We start from the raw sequence: 17,935 nt of genomic DNA on the forward strand, positions 1-17,935 counted from the left end.
TTTCTAGTATTTTGGTTGACAAAGAAATGCAGAAGAGTTGGAACTTCTAGAGATGTAGAAAAAATGTCCACATTGAGCTGAAAGCTGCACTAGTTGATGTCTTTCCAGACCTTTGCAAGGCTAAGATCTTCAGATTCTTTTTGAGGATGCCAGTCATTTTAATGATCATATTTAAAGCAATAGATTCCATATCATACTGGTAAGCTTTTAAAAAAAGCTGCATATAATAGTTACAAAAACACTGAAAATCACACATTTCACCTGAAATTTACTATTTAAATGACACATCAAAGACAGAAACAAGTAATGCCAAAACAGAATTCTTATTAGATCATGGTGAGATTCTTCTCAAGCTGCAGAACAGTTTCCTTAAAGGCAGAATCTTCTGCCCAATTGACTTTACTCCCCAAAATGAGGTTCTGTAATATAAAAAAAACCACGTTTTTTAAATTAAAGTTTTAAGTATTTTTTAACTTTATTGTTGACAGTTACAGATGTACCTATTTCTCCCCAATTTACGCACCTCCACCCAGCCCATGCCCTCCCCTTTCCCTCTGGCCATTACCACACTGTTTTCTATGTCTATGGTTACATATATATGTTCTTTGTACTTCAAAAATTTTAACAAGCTTTGCCCAGCTGGTATGGCTCAGTGGTTGAGCATCGACCCATGAATGACCCATGAACCAGGAAGTCAGGGTTTGATTCCCGATCGTGGCACATGCCTCGGTTTCGGGCTCCATCCCCAGTGGGGGCGTGTAGGAGGGAGCCAATCGGTGATTCTCTCTCATCGTTGATGTTTCTAACTCTCCCTCTCCCTTTCTCTTTCTGAAATCAATAAAAACTTATTTTTAAAAATTTAACAAGCTTTTAAAAAATCCTCTTTCACTGATCTTATTACATAATTACCACACTAGGTATGAAGATTTACTCTCTGATCATGAGAAAAAATAGTAATACATTCTTTTTAATTTTTTTAATGTAGAGGGAGAGGTGGGGAGAGAGAAACACTGATGTGTGAGTGGAACATTGATCAGCTGCCTCCTGCAGGATTCCTACCAGGGATCAAGCCCAAAACCTGGGCATGTGTCCTGCCTGGGAATCGAACCAGCAACCTTTTTGGTGCATGGGACCATGCCCAACCAACTGAGCCACACCCAGGGCAAGTAATACATTCTTGTATCCTCATTTGCACTTTCAGCAAGGCTTCAACCTTGATCCCCATAATGCCAGGAGAATTTACAATGCTAACAATTTTTATGCTTTATCCATTTTTGTGTGTAGTTATACCTATTAAAAATACTTGCAGTGGCAGCCTACATTATGGGAAAAAGATAACTGTGGTTCAGAGATCACTTGGTACTTCTATGATGAACAACAATTTAAGCCTAAGTAATATGTCCTATTTTTAAAAAGAGGTAAAAGAAGAGCTTAGTTCTTAGTCCTTGCAAAGTTTCTAGACCCTGAAGAAGGTGAAGAACATTTTCTTGTGGTAGACAATGGAGGAATGATTAGGGTCATAATTAATGAAAATTCTGGTCATTATTCTTTGAAACCTATAGCTCAATGATACTGAGTTACTAATTGAAATATTGTTAAAATCAATTTTAGAGAATAAGTGGTATATTATTACATATAAAATATATAAAACTTTGGCTTATATAAGGCAAATTCTTGCTAGAAATGAATAAAAGAGCTTGTGTATATAAATTCAGTCAAATTTACTAAGGCAGATGGAAGTAAGCAATCAAACATGACAACCCCCGAAGGTTGATCTTCCTTTTGGAACAAAGAGAGCTCCCAAGTTGGTCAAATCTATGTTCTATTAAACATTGCAATGAATTCATTAAACCAAGATTAACACCAATTTTGAGAACATAAAAATTAAGAAATGCAGAATAACAGAAGTTGCAAAGCAGTAGGAAGGAATATGTGCCAAAGAAAATGAAAATAATTCTTTACTTATGCAGTCTTCTACTTGAGGTTAACCTAAGGGATTTGATCACTTCTAATTGAATCATCCACTGCTACTAAAAAGTAGGTGTAAGACCTGGGGAAGAACCCTAGCCAGTTTGGCTCAGTGGATCGAGTGTTGGCCTGCGGACTGAAGTCCTGGGTTCGATTCCGGTCAATGGCATGTACCATGGTTGCAGGCTCAATCCCTGTCCCTGATCAAGTTGTGTGTGGGAGGCAACCAATCGATGTGTCTCTCTGTCTCTCCCCATCCCTTCCACTCTCTCTAAAAATCAATGGAAAAACAGCCTCTGGTGAGGGTTAACAAAAAAACAAAAACAAAAACAAAAAACAAAGACCTGGGAAAGAATTTCTTATGGTGAGACATTAAGACCTCATTTTCTACAAGGACATGCTTTACACATAATAGGCAATTGTTTCACATATAATAGTTTTAACTATGCATCTTCATAATTTGAAACTGGTAATTTAAGTATTTCAACAGTTCCAGAGACATTTTATAATTCAAAAAGTAGTTTAAAAAAACCTTCCAGAATAAAGAAATAGGACACTTACGATTTAAAACTTGACATGATAACTACCTACATTTATTAACACGAATGTGTTTAGTTTTCACAACCATTCTTTCTAAACAAGGACACCGATGCTTAGAAGTTAGTAATTTGTTCAAGGTCAGCAACTATTAAGTAGCAGTCAGGATCTTAACTCTAGATTCCCATCAACCCGTCCATGTTTTCCCCCAACTCCCAACTTGCAGTCTAGTGCTCGCCATCATTATGTCATTCTGCCCCCACAGAGCTGTTAAAAATCATTCCATTTAAATTGCCATAATGAAAAATCAAAGCCTTAAACATTAAATACACATGGATTCCAGATATATGTAAATAGACTAATTTTTAGTACAGAATATTTTTGTTTTGTTAATTCTTACCTGGAGGATATTTTTTCCATTGATTTTATTTTATTGTTTAGAGAGTCTGGAAAGGAGGGAGGGTGGAGAAGAGACAGGGAGAGCGAGAGCGAGAGCGAGAGCGAGAGCGAGAGAGAGAGAGAGAGAGAGAGAGAGAGAGAGAGAGAGAAACATGTGCATGCAACCCAGGTATGAGCCCTTGACCAGAAATCAAACCCAAGATCCTTCGGTGCGCAGGCCAATGTCTATCCATTGAGCAACACCGGCCAGGGAAGTATGGAATTATTTTGTCAAGATCAAAGACTAACTGTAAGTAAGTCTGAAAGTAACAGAATCAATCACTTTTTTTAAAGTTCTTTACCTCCCTTCCTAGTTTATATATACTTTACCTGGAAGACATGTTGAATAACTGTAGTAATTTGTATCTCCTTCTGTAGCTTTTGTTGTAAGGTCTTTATCTTGTCTGAATTTTCCATACTGGCCAAATCATCATTCTGTTTGTTCTTTTCAGTCTGTATTTCTAAAAATTTACTTTCTGAAGCTCGTTTTAATTCTGTGAGGTTAAAAATAAAACAATATACTATATATAACTCCTACAAACAAGAATCTTTAAAAATGATGGTTATTTCAGTAAAGAAAAATTTTTTAATGAGGAGCATATTAGGTTGCAGTTCTATTTTGATCTGAATATGGCTTCCCTGGTAAAAAATACCAATATTGTAATTTTATATTTAGCAATGCAAATGTTCAAGGTTTGTATGTATGACAATAATAGCTGTTGACAAGTGTTTGAAGTGCCATTGTGTCAAAGAGGAGCTAATCTGGGTACCAAAACAGGCAAGAGATATATATATGTAAGCAAACAGTTTTCCCTCCTTCATTTTCAAAATGACATATCACCAAGAAAAATTTTCAATGACAAGTAAGGTTCCCTTCACCAGGGATAAACACCAACCATTTTTGTAGTTCCTGGTATGTTCTAAGAATGAAACTATTTGAAAACATAAATGGGCGTGCCTCAGGAGCTTGGTTCCTTGACATTAATGTATCAAAAGTAGGTTGGAATGCAATGGAAACATATTAGGCATCCAAAGGGTAATTAGATCAGATGACCAAGACTATTTCTGACCCTGGCATTAGTTACAATCAGGCAATTCTGTATATTTAAAAATAACAAATCATACCTACACTATTAAATGAAAAAAAGCATTGTACAACACAGAATAAAGTGATACCAATTTTTATAAAAAAATAAGTACTGAAGACTGATTATCATTATTATTATTTTTTTAAACAGGATGTTCATTGAAAGTAGTGATTATTATTATTATTTTTAATATATTTTATTAATTTTTAACGGAGAGGAAGAGGGATAGAGAGTTAGAAACATCGATGAGAGAGAAACATCGATCAGCTGCCTCCTGCACACCTCCTACTGGGGATGTGCTTGCAACCAAGGTACATGCCCTTGACTAGAATTGAACCTGGGACCTTTCAGTCTGCAGGCCGACGCTCTATCCACTGAGCCAAACTGGCTAGGGCAAGACTGATTATTTCTTGATGGTAAAATAAATTTAACTTTTCCTATGTATACTTTTCTGTTTCCAAATTTTCTACAGAGAATGTGTTCTACTTTTGAAATATTTCAATAATTTCAATGCAAAAAGCCATCTCATGTTAAAAAGTTAAAAAGCTGTACAGCCATATGTATTACCAACCATTTAAAAATTATGTATAGGCCCTAACCGGTTTGGCTCAGTGGATAGAGCATCAGCCTGTGGTCTCAAGGGTCCCAGGTTCGATTCCGGTCAAGGTCATGTACCTTGGTTTCGGGCACATCCCCAGTAGGGGGTGTGCAGGAGGCAGCTGATAGATGTTTCTCTCTCATCGATGTTTCTTTTTTTTTTAAAAAATATATTTTTATTGATTTTTTACAGAGAGAAGAGAGAGGGATAGAGAGTTAGAAACACCGATGAGAGAGAAACATCGATCAGCTGCCTCCTGCACACCCCCCACTGGGGATGTGCCCGCAACCAAGGTACATGCCCCTGACCGGAATCGAACCCGGGACCCTTGAGTCCACAGGCCAACGCTCTATCCACTGAGCCAAACTGGTCCCGGCCTCATCTATGTTTCTAACTCTCTCTCCCTCTCCCTTCCTCTCTGTAAAAAAATCAATAAAATATATTAAAAAAATAAAAATAATGTATATATAAATATGTCTAACTGTGGTCACACATGAAGGAGGCCATGACTTTCCCATGATACTTTTCTGTATCATTTGATTCCCCCCCTAGAATTTATTAATTTCATGATTTAATGTTCTAAACAACAAAAATATATCAAGCAAAATGCATTTTATGTACTATTTTTAAAATCGCCACATCTAGCCCTAGCTGGTTTGGCTCAGTGAATAGAGCATCGGCCTGTGGACTGAAGGGTCCCAGGTTTGATTCTGGTCAAGGGCATGTACCTTGGTTGTGGGCACATCCCCAGTAGGGGGTGTGCAGGAGGCGGCGATCTTTCTCATCACTGATGTTTCTATCTCTCCCTTCCCTTTCTCTCTGAAATCAATCAATAAATAAATATGTTTTTTTTTAAATTGCCACATCTAAAATTTTAGGAAAATTTAAAATTATTAAGAAATTTCTCAGTAGCTGAGAGATGTGGCCTTATCAATCTTCATATTAAGTAAAAATGTGTTATACAAAAAACAAACCACCAAAACTGTTCAACATACCAAATCTCTTTTTTTTAACATCAAGCAGTTTTTCCTCCAAATCCCAAGATTCCTGTTAATAGAAAAAAAAAAATTAAGGGACATTACCTAAGAACAAACCTGTAATACTTATATCACTGAATTTTATCTTAGTTCATGTTTTCTAAAACTCCAGTTACTAATTCCTTCATTTCCACACATCAAGAGAGGAGACAGTAGCTTAACACGTTAAGCGCCCAGCCTGTTTTGTCTTTCGGAAGAAAAGTATAGTGTCAGTCACCAGTGACTGAAAGGGCACTTAATGTGTTAAGTTATAAATACTTAGCAATATTAGTGAAAAATAATAGAGTTATGAGAAAAGAGAGAGAAAACTTAAGGACAGTGAATTCCAACCATACCAGTCCCTTTGGGCTATTCTATTTAATCATACATAATACAGTTACCAGCAAGAAAGTGTTACTGAAATCATGAGAATGCATTAGTAGCCTAAAGTTACCTGCTGTAATTTCATTATTATTTTATTTAGCTTTAATATATGGTTCATGTTGTCCATGAGCTCACTGAAAAGGAATAAAAAATAGATTAACCTTAGTTAAAAGTAATAAATCTCATTAATGAAGGAATCAAGTAGTACATATTTACTTTCATTAATATATTTCAATAGAAAGTCATCACTTGATGTAAATTAAATTTTTGTTTAAAAGTAGAGAAGCAGCCCTAACTGGTTTGGCTCAGTGGATAGAGCGTCGGCCTACAGACTGAAGGGTCCTAAGGGTACATGCCCAGGATGCAGGCTCGATCCCCATTGGGGGGTGTGCAGGAAGCAGCTGATCAATGGATTCTCTCATCACTGATGTTTCTATCTTTCTCTCCCTTTATTTCCTCTCTGAAATCAATAAAAATATTTAAAAAAAATTTTTTAAAGTAAAGATGCATTTTCCTAGAAAGAAGTTTGGTCACAGACAATAAAAAATGTCAAATTTAAGCATGTAAGAACATTTCTAAAAATGTCATTTTTAGGGAGGACAAAAAAATTCCAAAAACTTGCTAATAAGTTGCTTTTTGTAAAAAACCACACTTTTATTTTTTGTTAATCCCTACCTGAGGATATTTTTTTCCATTGATTTTCATAGAGACATTGGGAGGGAATGTTGTACATTTTATCGGTTTGACAAATGTACAATGACATGACTCCACCACTACAGTATCATATAGAATAGTTGACTGAATAAGCTGCTTTTTATCCCCATTTTTTCAACAAATATTTCTGAGTGCCTACAACATACCAAGAACAGTGCCAGGCACTAGGGATGTAAAATAGAATAAAACACAATACTTGTTTTCAAAGAGGAAAGAACCTGGTGGGGGAGAAAAATAAATCTACAACTGTAGTATGGTTTGACTACAACCGGTAATGGATATGAACCACTGTAAGAATTGTGCAGAGTGGAGCAAGGGACATGAATCTTAAAGGACATGAAGTAATGTAAGTCAAGTAGTTTGGAATGGCTAGAGCCAAGGTGTGAAAAACAGTTCTACTTCCAAGTGCCACAACCCCGTGAGAGGCTTGTTAAATGTAGACGGCCAGCTGCTCTCTCCACCAACCCCCACACCTTGGTTTTTAGATTCAGAGTCAGTAGGTCTGGGATGGGACCAGCAATGTGGTCACTGTGAAAATACTAATTATTCTGATATTGTAGGAGTGTAGTGCAGAGGCTGAAAAAGAGGAATGTTTACACAGATGTGAAAGATCTGAACTCATTTTCTACTGGTTATAGCTGTACTTGGTTTTAAAGTTTATGATGAACCTGTCCTGTGCCCCTTTAACTCAAGAATTTTTTTTTTTTTAACACATTGCGGACCAGTAGTTTTATTGCTACCTTTACCCAGTGGCCAGATAAGTTTCTATTGAACGAGTACAAAAAACATTTTACATAAATGTTAAAGGCACGCCTTAAAATTAAATACCCATTGCATTTTGAAGTTATTTATTACATGTTCTTACAAGCTAATATCTTTTTAAAGTATGATACTTTGCAAATCACTGTGTAATAGGAAAACACGAAAATCCTCATGATTGGTCCGCAATTTAATATATATATATGGCGTAATGTCACAGGAAGGTCATAGCATCCTGCCACCCGTGAGGAGTGAGCCCAAGTTGCTGTTGGATGTGTTATACACAGAGGAGCCATTCTTCAGGTGATCTGCTCTCTTCACACCCAAGGAATGTTTTAAGCTCACTTGTGGGGTAGCAATAGTTAATGAGCTCAAATTCAGATTTTAAGATCTATGTGACCCTGAATTTAAATGGAATATGTGTATGAGTCTGAACTAAGATAGGAGAAGTGCCCAGATCCATCTTAGTATTTTTCTACTCTCATGGGAGGGGATTTTACATCAAAGAATTTTAGACCTTTGGGAGATAAGATCACAGGTAAGGCTCCTAAGGCAAGATATTTAGACCAGATTATAGAGTACCTTGACTGCCAGAGTCTTTACTTTATATTCCTTGGCAAATTAACATATACAAGCTCATTTCTGCCAATGAAAAATAGTATACTTTCTATCTATCATTGGGTTATTGGATTAAATGAGATAGCATTGTTCCTGGTTTTCAGTAAATAGTGCACAAAATTAACTTTCAAACCTTCCTTCAAAATAATCTGGTTAAAACCTAAAATGCTTCTTAGCATTGCATTATGAACAAGATGTCAGCAGGACTGTAAAAGTTGTTGTAATGCTGAGTGAGGAAGGTCCACAAAAATTCCATTACTTTTCTTTTTCCCCAGATAAAAGTGGTTGGCAGTGATAGTTAATTTTTAAAAAAATCACGAGCCCTGGCTGGTGTGGTTCAGTTGGTTGGAGCATTGACCTATAAACTGAAAGGTCGAGTGTTTGATTCCAGGTCAGGGTGCATATGGGAGGCAACCAATCGATATTTCTCTCTCTCCCCCTCTCCCTTTCTCTCTAAAATCAATTTTAAATAATCAAGAAACCAAACTCATTATGCAGATACCCCTTCTTATTCCCATCCTTACCAAATACAGGGAAAAAAAAAAAAAGTACCTAGTCTGAATGTTACTTTCCTCCAGGTTTTTTCTAAGTGCCGTTGAAAGCTGCATCCTATGAGAAAGGAAAAGCTTGCGTTACAAAACAGAGATAACATTTATGGCACACTGAATAAGAAAAAGTTAAAATGTGACAAGTTAAAGATTGATTTCTGTTTAAATATAATGTAAAACAAGTAGATTTTAAAACAGTATTGTATGGTAAATACTTGGTAAATAAATCACAGAAATATGAAATAACACTAAGATAGATGGGACTGTTGCATGTGGCTGTGCTTTGACAGGCTGAGGGGCTGAGTAATCCAGCCTGAGCTTTGTTCCCCAAGCCATCCACCTTGGTGCCAGGAGGAAGCAACACAGCATTAACGCACTAGAGGTCAACAGGGCCTGAGATGGAGAGCTGGGAATACAAAGCCACACTGAACTGTGAATTGGACATATGCCTACAGACCAACAAGCTCCATAAATCACTTTCAAATTCAAACAGCTATTAAATAAGTAAACATAAAAGGCAATCAGCTCAGCAATATTAGAGCCCTTTCCTTCTGTCACACAAGAAAATTCAGTTCATTAAAAGGAGATCTCTTGCCCTAACCAGTTTGGCTCAGTGGATAGAGCGTCGGCCTGCGGACTCAAGGGTCCCAGGTTCGATTCCGGTCAAGGGCATGTACCTTGGTTGCGGGCACATTCCCAGTGGGGGGTGTGCAGGAGGCAGCTTATCAATGTTTCTCTCTCATCGATGTTTCTAACTCTCCATCCCACTCACTTCCTCTTTGTAAAAAAAAAAAAAAATCAAAAAAAAAAAATCACAATGGAATACTATGCTGCCATAAAAAAGAAGGAATTCTCATCATTTGCAGCAACCTGGATGGAATTGGAGAACATTATGCTACGTGAAATAAGCCAGTCAATGAAAGAAAAATACTACATGATCTCACTCATTTATGGATAATAAAGAACATTATAAACTGATGAACAAAAAGTTAGATACAGAGACAGTAAAGCATCAAACACTGTCAAATTACAGGGGGAAGGTTAGGGAGAGGTGGGGGCGATAAGAGATCAACCGAAGGACTTGTATGCATGCATATAAGCATAACCAATGGACGCAAAACTCTGGAGGGTGAAGGCATGTATGGGTGTGGGGTGGGGGGGACAATGGTAAGATATGTACACATATAATACTTTAATAAAAATAAATAAATAAATAAATAAATAATAATAAAAAAATATATATATTTAAAGAAAAAAAAAAGGAGATCTCTTAATACCTCTGAAGTCACCTTAGTTAAAAAATATGATCTATATAACAAGCCAGCATGTGAGATGAGGGAAAAAGTTCACTTTTTGAAACAATGAAAAGTGCTTTAACTACTTTTCAATGAAATATATAAAGAAATTCCTCTGAGAAGGCCAGGAATATAAGATAGTAATTTTAAGCCGAAACCGGTTTGGCTCAGTGGATAGAGCGTCGGTCTGCAGACTGAAAGGTCCCAGGTTCGATTCCGGTCAAGGGCATGTACATTGGTTGCGGGCACATCCCCGGTAGGGGGTGTGCAAGAGGCAGCTGGTCGATGTTTCTCTCTCATCGACGTTTCTAGCTCTCTGTCCCTCTCCATTCCTCTCTGTAAAAAGTCAATAAAATATATTAAAAAAAAAAAAGATAGTAATTTTAAAAGTCATTCACTTAATTGAGATTAGTCAGATCACAAAATCTATAAGAAACCATGTTTATTTTATTAACAATGGTATACCGTCCTGGCCGGTTTTGCTCAATGGATAGAGCGTTGGCCTGCAGACTGAAGGGTCCCAGGTTCGATTCCTGTCAAGGGCATGTACCTTGGTTGCGGGCACATCCCCAGTAGGGTGTGTGCAGGAGGCAGTTGATCGATGTTTCTCTCTCATCGTTGTTTCTAGCTCTCTATCCCTCTCCCTTCCTCTCTTAAAAAAAAAATTCAATAAAATATATTTAAAAACAAAACAAAACAAAAATCAAAACAAACAAAAAACAACGGTTTACCAACACCTAGTGTAAAGCTTAGGACATAACAAGCACTCAAATATTTGTTGAATAATTTTAAATATAGATGCAAAACTTACAATTAAAAATATACTTTATTTAAACCTGATAACAATTTTTTTACTCAATTAACAGTTACTGGAATAATCAAATCCATGTAATCCTTTCAACACTGAGTGGGATTTAACCTCACATTTCTATTGCCTTGATTGATATTTCCTTATTAACCCTCTATTATGTAACTTCTTCAAATAAAGATATTAATGATTTAACTTCTCTCAAGGATCAAAATTTGTGACCATTATCTCTTTTAAACTAAATTCTTTTCTCCACCTTGAGCCATTTTGCATTCAGTTCACAATGCTTATACCTGAAATGTAAAAATTACCTGTCCAATGCAAGCTTTTTCATTTCAAAAGCAATTTTCACCTTTTCGATTTCATTTTCCAGGTCTTCAATTTTACTATCAAAGAAGCATAAACAAAAGAATTTCAGCAATATCAGTAAAAGTCATTATTGAAATAAATGTTCAAGTAAACCTTTAAAAAAAAGTAAAATGCCTCTATCTAAATAAAAGTATTCTACTATAGACTCACCACACCAATACACTTACAGATTTGGTAAACTGATGCCTCCAGAAATACTTTGATAAATATCTTGTTAAGGGGAAATGCCAAAAGTGCTAATAGGATCACAGGATGTAATCCTGTGTCAACAAGTTCTCAATACATGCATGACAAATTACTTGGGAAAGAAGGGGGGGGGGGGGGGGAAGCAAAGTTATAAGACAGATATTATTATTAAATCTTAGTAAAAACCACAAAGTTACGTTTCAATTTGCTTTTCTGGAATGATTTCTTCTGGAGTTTTTTCTTCATCTACAAATAAATAATTTGTGAAGTTAGTAACATTTTAAAACAGTGCTGTTCAGAAATATAAGCCACAAATACAAACCAAGTATGTAATTTTTATTTTCTAGTTTCCACATTACAAAAGTAAACAAGTAAAAATAATTTTAATATTCCTTACTTTACCGAATAGATGCAAAATAATATCATTTCAACATGTAGTCAATTTAAAATTACTAATGAAATATTTCACAAGCTTTTCTTCTGTGCTTATTTTACATTTAGAGCCCTTCTCAATGAGGACTAAACACATTACAAGTGTTCAACAGTCACAGAGCAGGTGGTTACCATATTGGATGGAACAATGTTAGAATTATAGAAAATAAAAGGGAGTAAAAAATGAACAAGAGCAATATTAAAAAATTAACTGTATTTTTGTACAAATTAAAATTTAAAAATACCATGGACAATTATATTAAAAAACATGAAATAGTTAAGAATCAATTTATCAACTATTAAAAAAAAAGAATCAATTTATCAAAATATGTGTATGACCTCTACATTGAACACTACCAAATATTTTAATGCAAAGATATACCATGTACATGTATTGGGAGAATCAATATTGCTAATGTAGCAATTTCCCCCATATTGATCTAAAGATACTAATTAAATCCCAGTTAAAGTTCGATCAATTTAGCCCTGGCCAGTGTGGCTCAATTGGTTGAGCACTGTCCCATGCATGGAGAGGTCACCTGTTCCATTCCTGGTCAGGGCACATGTTCAGGTTTCAGGCAGCCAATCCATGTTTCTCTCTCTCTCAAATCAATAAACACATATTTAAAAAAAAAATCCATATTATCCAGTGCTTTTCAAAGTGTAGGTCTCAAAAAAAAAAATGAAAAACCCCCACAAAAAACAAAGTATAGGTCTCAGAGCACTTGCTTCATAATTATCTTATCTGCTAATTGAATCTTCAAGTTGTTGATGGTATAGCAAATTCTGATTCCTTAAGCTCACCAGGATTTCTCAATTCTCTGATCAACAGAACTTAATTGTCTTGTATTGTTATTTAATTGTTTAATATCTATTTCCTGAATCCCTAACTAATTCGATGGGCAGGGCAAGCTGCTTTTTGCCTTCTTACATGGTATAGTATAGCATTATGATGTCACTCCTAGTCCCCAAGTAAATAATTTTTTGTAAAGTTGATTTTCTTTTCACTAGAGTACTGCTCATCATCAAACTTACAAAACCTTATCTGAAAATGCAAATACTTACTTGCATCAACCATTGATTTATATTCCAAGAGTTGTTGTTTTGTCTGTGCCCTCAGCCTGAAAACGGATTAAAAAAAGAAAGTCATATATTTATTGAGGTTTTACTCATTACTGTATGATAAAGCAACTCATTTTTGGGGAGCTAATGCAACAAAATGAATATAAATAAACTCAGCATTAAAGTCTCCTAGTTTGGCCTCATTTTATTTAAAATGGCATACAGAACTTTAGGGCCTCAGAGAAAAACAAAATGGAATATAGTGGAAAACAGCACCTGTGACGAAAAGTTAAAGATTTGATATTTAAATTTATTTAATTTTCACTTTTTAAATATATTTATTGGGGTGACATTGGTTAATACAATTATATAGGTTTCAGGGGTACAATTCTAGAATGCATCATCTGTATTCTTTATTTTTACTTATTTATATTTTTGGTTAATCCTTATCTAGGATATTTTTCCATTGATTTTTAGAGAGAGTGGAAGGGAGGAGGAGAGACAGAGAGAGAAACATCAATGTGAAAGAGACACATCGATTGGTTGCCTCCCACACGTCCCCAACCAGGGCAGAAATGGAGTCTGCAACTGAGGTACCGTGTGCCCTTGAGAGGTAGGCATGCCCTTGACGGGAATCGAACCGAGACCCTCAGTGGATGGCAAATGGAATCGACTCACTATCACTGAGCCAAACTGACTGGGCTTAATTTATTCTTAATGGGCCTCAGTGAAGTGAGGGTTAATGAGAACTGCTACACTAAGAACTAGATCAAAATGGGGAAATCACAAACACTAATGAGTTACAACCAGATTGTAACATGCTCAGGAGATCCAGAAAAATAACAAGAATACTAATCTTTGGATAGATAAGTAATTCAAAGTTTCTTGTCTGGATTCTACTTAATTCAAAATCAGACATAAAAGTAGAAAAGCTATGGGTAAATGGGAATTAGCTATTAAGTTGTACTTACAAGATGTTTCACACTTCATAGTAGTTTCATAAATCTGAAACTGTTGCTTTGTCTTTGAGTCACAAAGAAGCTAAGAAACATTAGACAAATTCCTAAAGCTCCATGCACAGTACCTTGTTTCAAAATTCCAAATGAAAAGAGCAATTTATTAGATGTTAATCAGGCTAGCATTTTTAAGACACACTGAAAGAATCGTTCCTTTTTAGCTGAGATGGGAAAGCTCTTGTATCTTTAATATTTTAGCATTTTACATTGCAAGTAGGAAGGAATTGTTAAAGTGAGCTTTATTAGCCAAAGCCTTTCAAAGCAGTGGTGAACCTGAAAAACAGTTACAGTGCTTATTTTTAAAAACCTGCTTGTTATAATTTAGAAGAATCTGCCAACTTCTTTTGTAAAGGACTAAGAAGCAAATATTTCAGGCTTTGTGAGTCATATGGTCTCTGTTTTAAGTACTCTACTCAGTCCTTGTAGCAGGAAAGCTATCTATAATAATAAAAGGGTAATATGCTAATTATACCGGACGTCATTCCGGACATCCTTCTGGATGAAGCCGGGGCTGGAGCGAAGCCTGGGTCCCGGTTGCCAGAGGGAAGCCAGTGCCGGCAGCCAGGGAAAGGAAGGCCTACTCTTGCACGACGGGCCTCTAGTATTTCAATAATACTTTCTTTAAGTTAGAGCAATAAAAGTTGAATCCTATTTAATTTTCATGTTATTAAATATTATTCTTGTAATTTCTCCCTCAACCGTTAAAGACATAAAAACTATTCTTAGCTTGAGGGTTGTCACACAAAAACAGGCAGTAAGGTGGACTTGGCTGTGGTTTGCCCACTAGTTTAGAGATTGACGTCCCTTCTCATCAAATCTTCCCCTAATAACGGCTCAGTGGAAAGCTATAAAAATCACCCTGTTGGCCTTGGCCTGCGTGGCTCCACTGGCTGAACTTCCCGTAAGGTCGCTGGTTGGGTGGCGGTCAGGGCACATACCCAGGCTGCAGGTTGGATCCCGGGTAGAGGTGCCTGCGGGAGGCAACCAAAGGATGTTTCTCTCTCACATCAATGTTTTTTTCTCTCTCTCCCTCTCTGAAAAATCAATAAAAACATTTTAAAAAAGTTAAATGATCAATGCTACACTATAAAAAAAAAAAAATCACCCTGTTTGGCAGAAAATACAAATGAAGCTTGTGGATCGAAAGGCTCATAGCTACAAAATAAAGGGGCGGACAACCTACCTCCAGTAGCTCAGGGCTTGGATGCACCCCACAACCCTCTAGAAATCGGGGCACCAAGGGTGAGGGGATAAGAACGGGAGGGGGAATTACAGCTTCGAAGGTTCTAGGGCCCTGAGCACCGTGTTGAACGCTTGCCCCTGACTTCTCACTTAACCCCCTTAGCAACCGTGATATAGGAGGTGTCATTTTTATCCTCTCCTTTTCGAAGACCAAGAACAGGGCTTAGGGAGCTTAATCTAACGATGCTGTCACGCAGCCCATCAGGGCCCAAGTCTGAATTTGAAATATTCTGGCCATTTGGCGCGAAAGGCGGGGCACGGTCCGGCCCAGCGGGCCAGCGGGAGGGAACAACCTGAGCAGCAGTGCCACGGGGTCCTCCGCGGGGCCCGCGCGCTCGGCGGCGCCCGGCTCCTCGGGCTGCGGCTCCATCCTGGCTCGCGCCCACACCTTCCGCGTGGGACCCGCAGACACGCTCGGAAGGGGTCCCTTTTCCCGCCACCACACTGACGCCCGGAAGGGGATGGAGCGCCGGCGCGGCCCGTCCCGCCCTTTCCGGCCTAAGGCCCGCCGCTTCCGCCTGGTCCTTCGGCGGCCACGGTTTCCGCTGTCCCTTTGATCCTGGCTCTACTGCAGGTGTGAAATCGATACAAACCCCTAGTACAGAAAGTTCGAGAGCTTTACTTGTCAGCTCTTCCGAGTGCCGGGCTGGAGGCGGGGCTATGCCGTTTGGGACAGCCGGCGCGTCGGGCATCGCAGCCCGGAGGGTAAGCCCCCGACCCCAATGCTCCTTCAGCCTCGGCGCTGGGACGTGGCATCTGACCCGTGTTGGCACTCCCTTTCTACCCCGGCCCTGGCAAACGGGTGTGCCCGGTAGCTGAGAAAGAGAAATATTAGGGGGTTACGAAGACACTGATCTGAACGGATAAGGTCCAGACCCCTCGTCTGGCTGATGAACGGATGGCCCGAGTTCAGAGCCACCCACGGCTCCCTACGGGGCAGTGCAGTCCTCGAACCCAAGACTTCCAGCGTGAAACTCCGCCATCGGTACAATTCGCACTCATAACAGAGTTGGGTGGCCTCCAAGTGTCAGCTTGTTGACTTGGCAGGTTACAATTGAGCTTTCTTAGTTAGGCGGTGAGCAGGAAATGGAGGACATATAAATGCCTGATTGAGCTAGTTTTTCATTATGGACGGTAGTGTAAGAGACACTACCCGTGCAGCACAAGGCCTACAGGTCGAGTGAGGAGCATTCCCTTCTGTAGTTTCCCCTGAGTTATACTTGATCACATAGCTCCCCTTCCTTCCTCTCCACCATCAGATACAACTTCTGGTAAAAGATTCGAAAGGCACTGTAGGATATGTTAGTTCCCCACTCCTACCCCCACACTCCTAGAAGAACATCTTGTTTCCCTTTTTTACACAAAAGTGATCCTATTGTGCGTTTTTTTCCACTTTACCCCGGGGGTGTCTTCCAAAATCAATCTCATCCTTTTAAGCAGTTGCCTACCAGGTGTCCACTGGCCAAATTAGGGACAAAGACAATACAGTTCTCCAATCTGAGCATTCATCAGAATCATGGAAGGGCTGGTTAAGCATTGTTAGGTGTCTAAATTACTGTGTTGCATTTCTAACAAGTTCCAGGTGATATTGATATTGCTGGTTGGGAACAACACTTTGAGAACCACTACAATAATGGATCATAACAGTAACTTAAAAAAAAAATCCAGAATAAACAAAAGTGAAGGTGTGGGTGGGGAGTTATTCTTTTATTTATTTTTATTGATTTCAGAGAGGAAGGGAGATAGTAACATCAATGATGAGAGAGAATCATTGATCAGCTGCCTCCTCCACGCCCCCCCACTAGGTACTGAGCCTGCAATCCTGGGCATATGCCCTTGACCCAAATCGAACCCAGGACCCTTCGGTTTTCACGCAGAGGCTCCATCCACTGAGCCAAACCAGCTAGGGCAGGAGCTATTCTTTGCAGTGATTGCCAACTGGTGGTCCGTGAGGCCTGAAAGGTTGGCGACTGCTGCTTTAGAGAATATCCAACATATATAAAAGGGATAATAGAATTATTTACATTACCACCATTTGTCCACCATCCAGAACTGAAATATCATTGCTGTTATGTACACATAAACAACTGTTGGACATAGAAATCGGGACTCAAAAGAACTGTTGACCCAGAAAGAAACACTATAGACTGATTCATTTGCCTCTCAGCATAACCATTATTGCTTGTCTCATTTTCGGTTCCTATAAGTGTATTCCTAGTATCACATGAGCTCACTCATCTAGGGGAAAAGATGAACATAGACTGAAGAACAAGAACAGCATTGATCAGACTGTCAGACCTCAGAGGGAAGGTAGGGGAGGGTGGGGACAAGGGAGATAGATCAACCAAAGGACTTGTGTGCTTGCATATGAGCCTAACCAGTGATCACGGACAACAGGGGGATGGGGGCATGTGTGTGTGGGGGGGTTTGGGATGGGAATGGGGGGGGGGGGTTGATGACAAATATGTGATACCTTAATCAATAAAGTAATAAAAAAAAGAATTATTTAACTATCATCATGCCACTCCCAGTGAGACAAATGATTCAAAACAAGTATAATTTATGGATATTAAAACCTTTAAAATGAACACCTTTACAGCAGAGCTGTACCTGGCACTTAGCACCTTAACCAGCTGATCAAACCTGGTACCGCCAGTAGTTTAGCAATCTGATATGTGATTCCAAAATGATGCATTTGTTGTGCAGATCACCTATATTCTTGTCAAAATGCATAACCTGAAATTAACTATAAAGAAATAATCAGCCGAAACCGGTTTGGCTCAGTGGATAGAGCGTTGGCCTGCGGACTCAAGGGTCCCAGGTTCGATTCCGGTCAAGGGCATGTACCTTGGCTGCG

The 17,935-nt window shown here is 38.4% G+C and overlaps 1 protein-coding gene across 1 annotated transcript; it reads right to left on the reverse strand.

Moving 5' to 3' along the window:
- Window positions 1–251: 251 nt before the first annotated feature.
- On the reverse strand, window positions 252–15,558 carry CENPH (centromere protein H). The gene is made up of 9 exons (XM_079781628.1): window positions 15,372–15,558; window positions 12,824–12,879; window positions 11,524–11,572; window positions 11,083–11,157; window positions 8,673–8,729; window positions 6,100–6,163; window positions 5,625–5,676; window positions 3,274–3,437; window positions 252–419 (listed from the first exon to the last, which is right to left on the reverse strand). Exons 1-9 carry the CDS (start codon window positions 15,446–15,448, stop codon window positions 327–329), a joined length of 687 nt encoding a protein of 228 aa, XP_079637754.1. The 5' UTR covers window positions 15,449–15,558; the 3' UTR covers window positions 252–326.
- Window positions 15,559–17,935: the final 2,377 nt, after the last annotated feature.

Source organism: Cnephaeus nilssonii (assembly GCF_951640355.1).
Source record: "Cnephaeus nilssonii genome assembly, chromosome: 2".
NCBI lineage: Eukaryota > Metazoa > Chordata > Mammalia > Chiroptera > Vespertilionidae > Cnephaeus > Cnephaeus nilssonii.

Bases quoted from the DNA above. Each gene is read 5' to 3' on its own strand.
- CENPH (XM_079781628.1), bottom strand. From the start codon at position 15,448: ATGGAGCCGCAGCCCGAGGAGCCGGGCGCCGCCGAGCGCGCGGGCCCC. The intron at 8,730-11,082 runs GTAATTTTTACA...CCTTTCTCATAG, and splicing joins AAAAAGCTTGCATTGGACAG to GATGCAGCTTTCAACGGCAC. The intron at 6,164-8,672 runs GTACTTTTTTTT...ATTCCTTTTCAG, and splicing joins GAAAGTAACATTCAGACTAG to TGAGCTCATGGACAACATGA.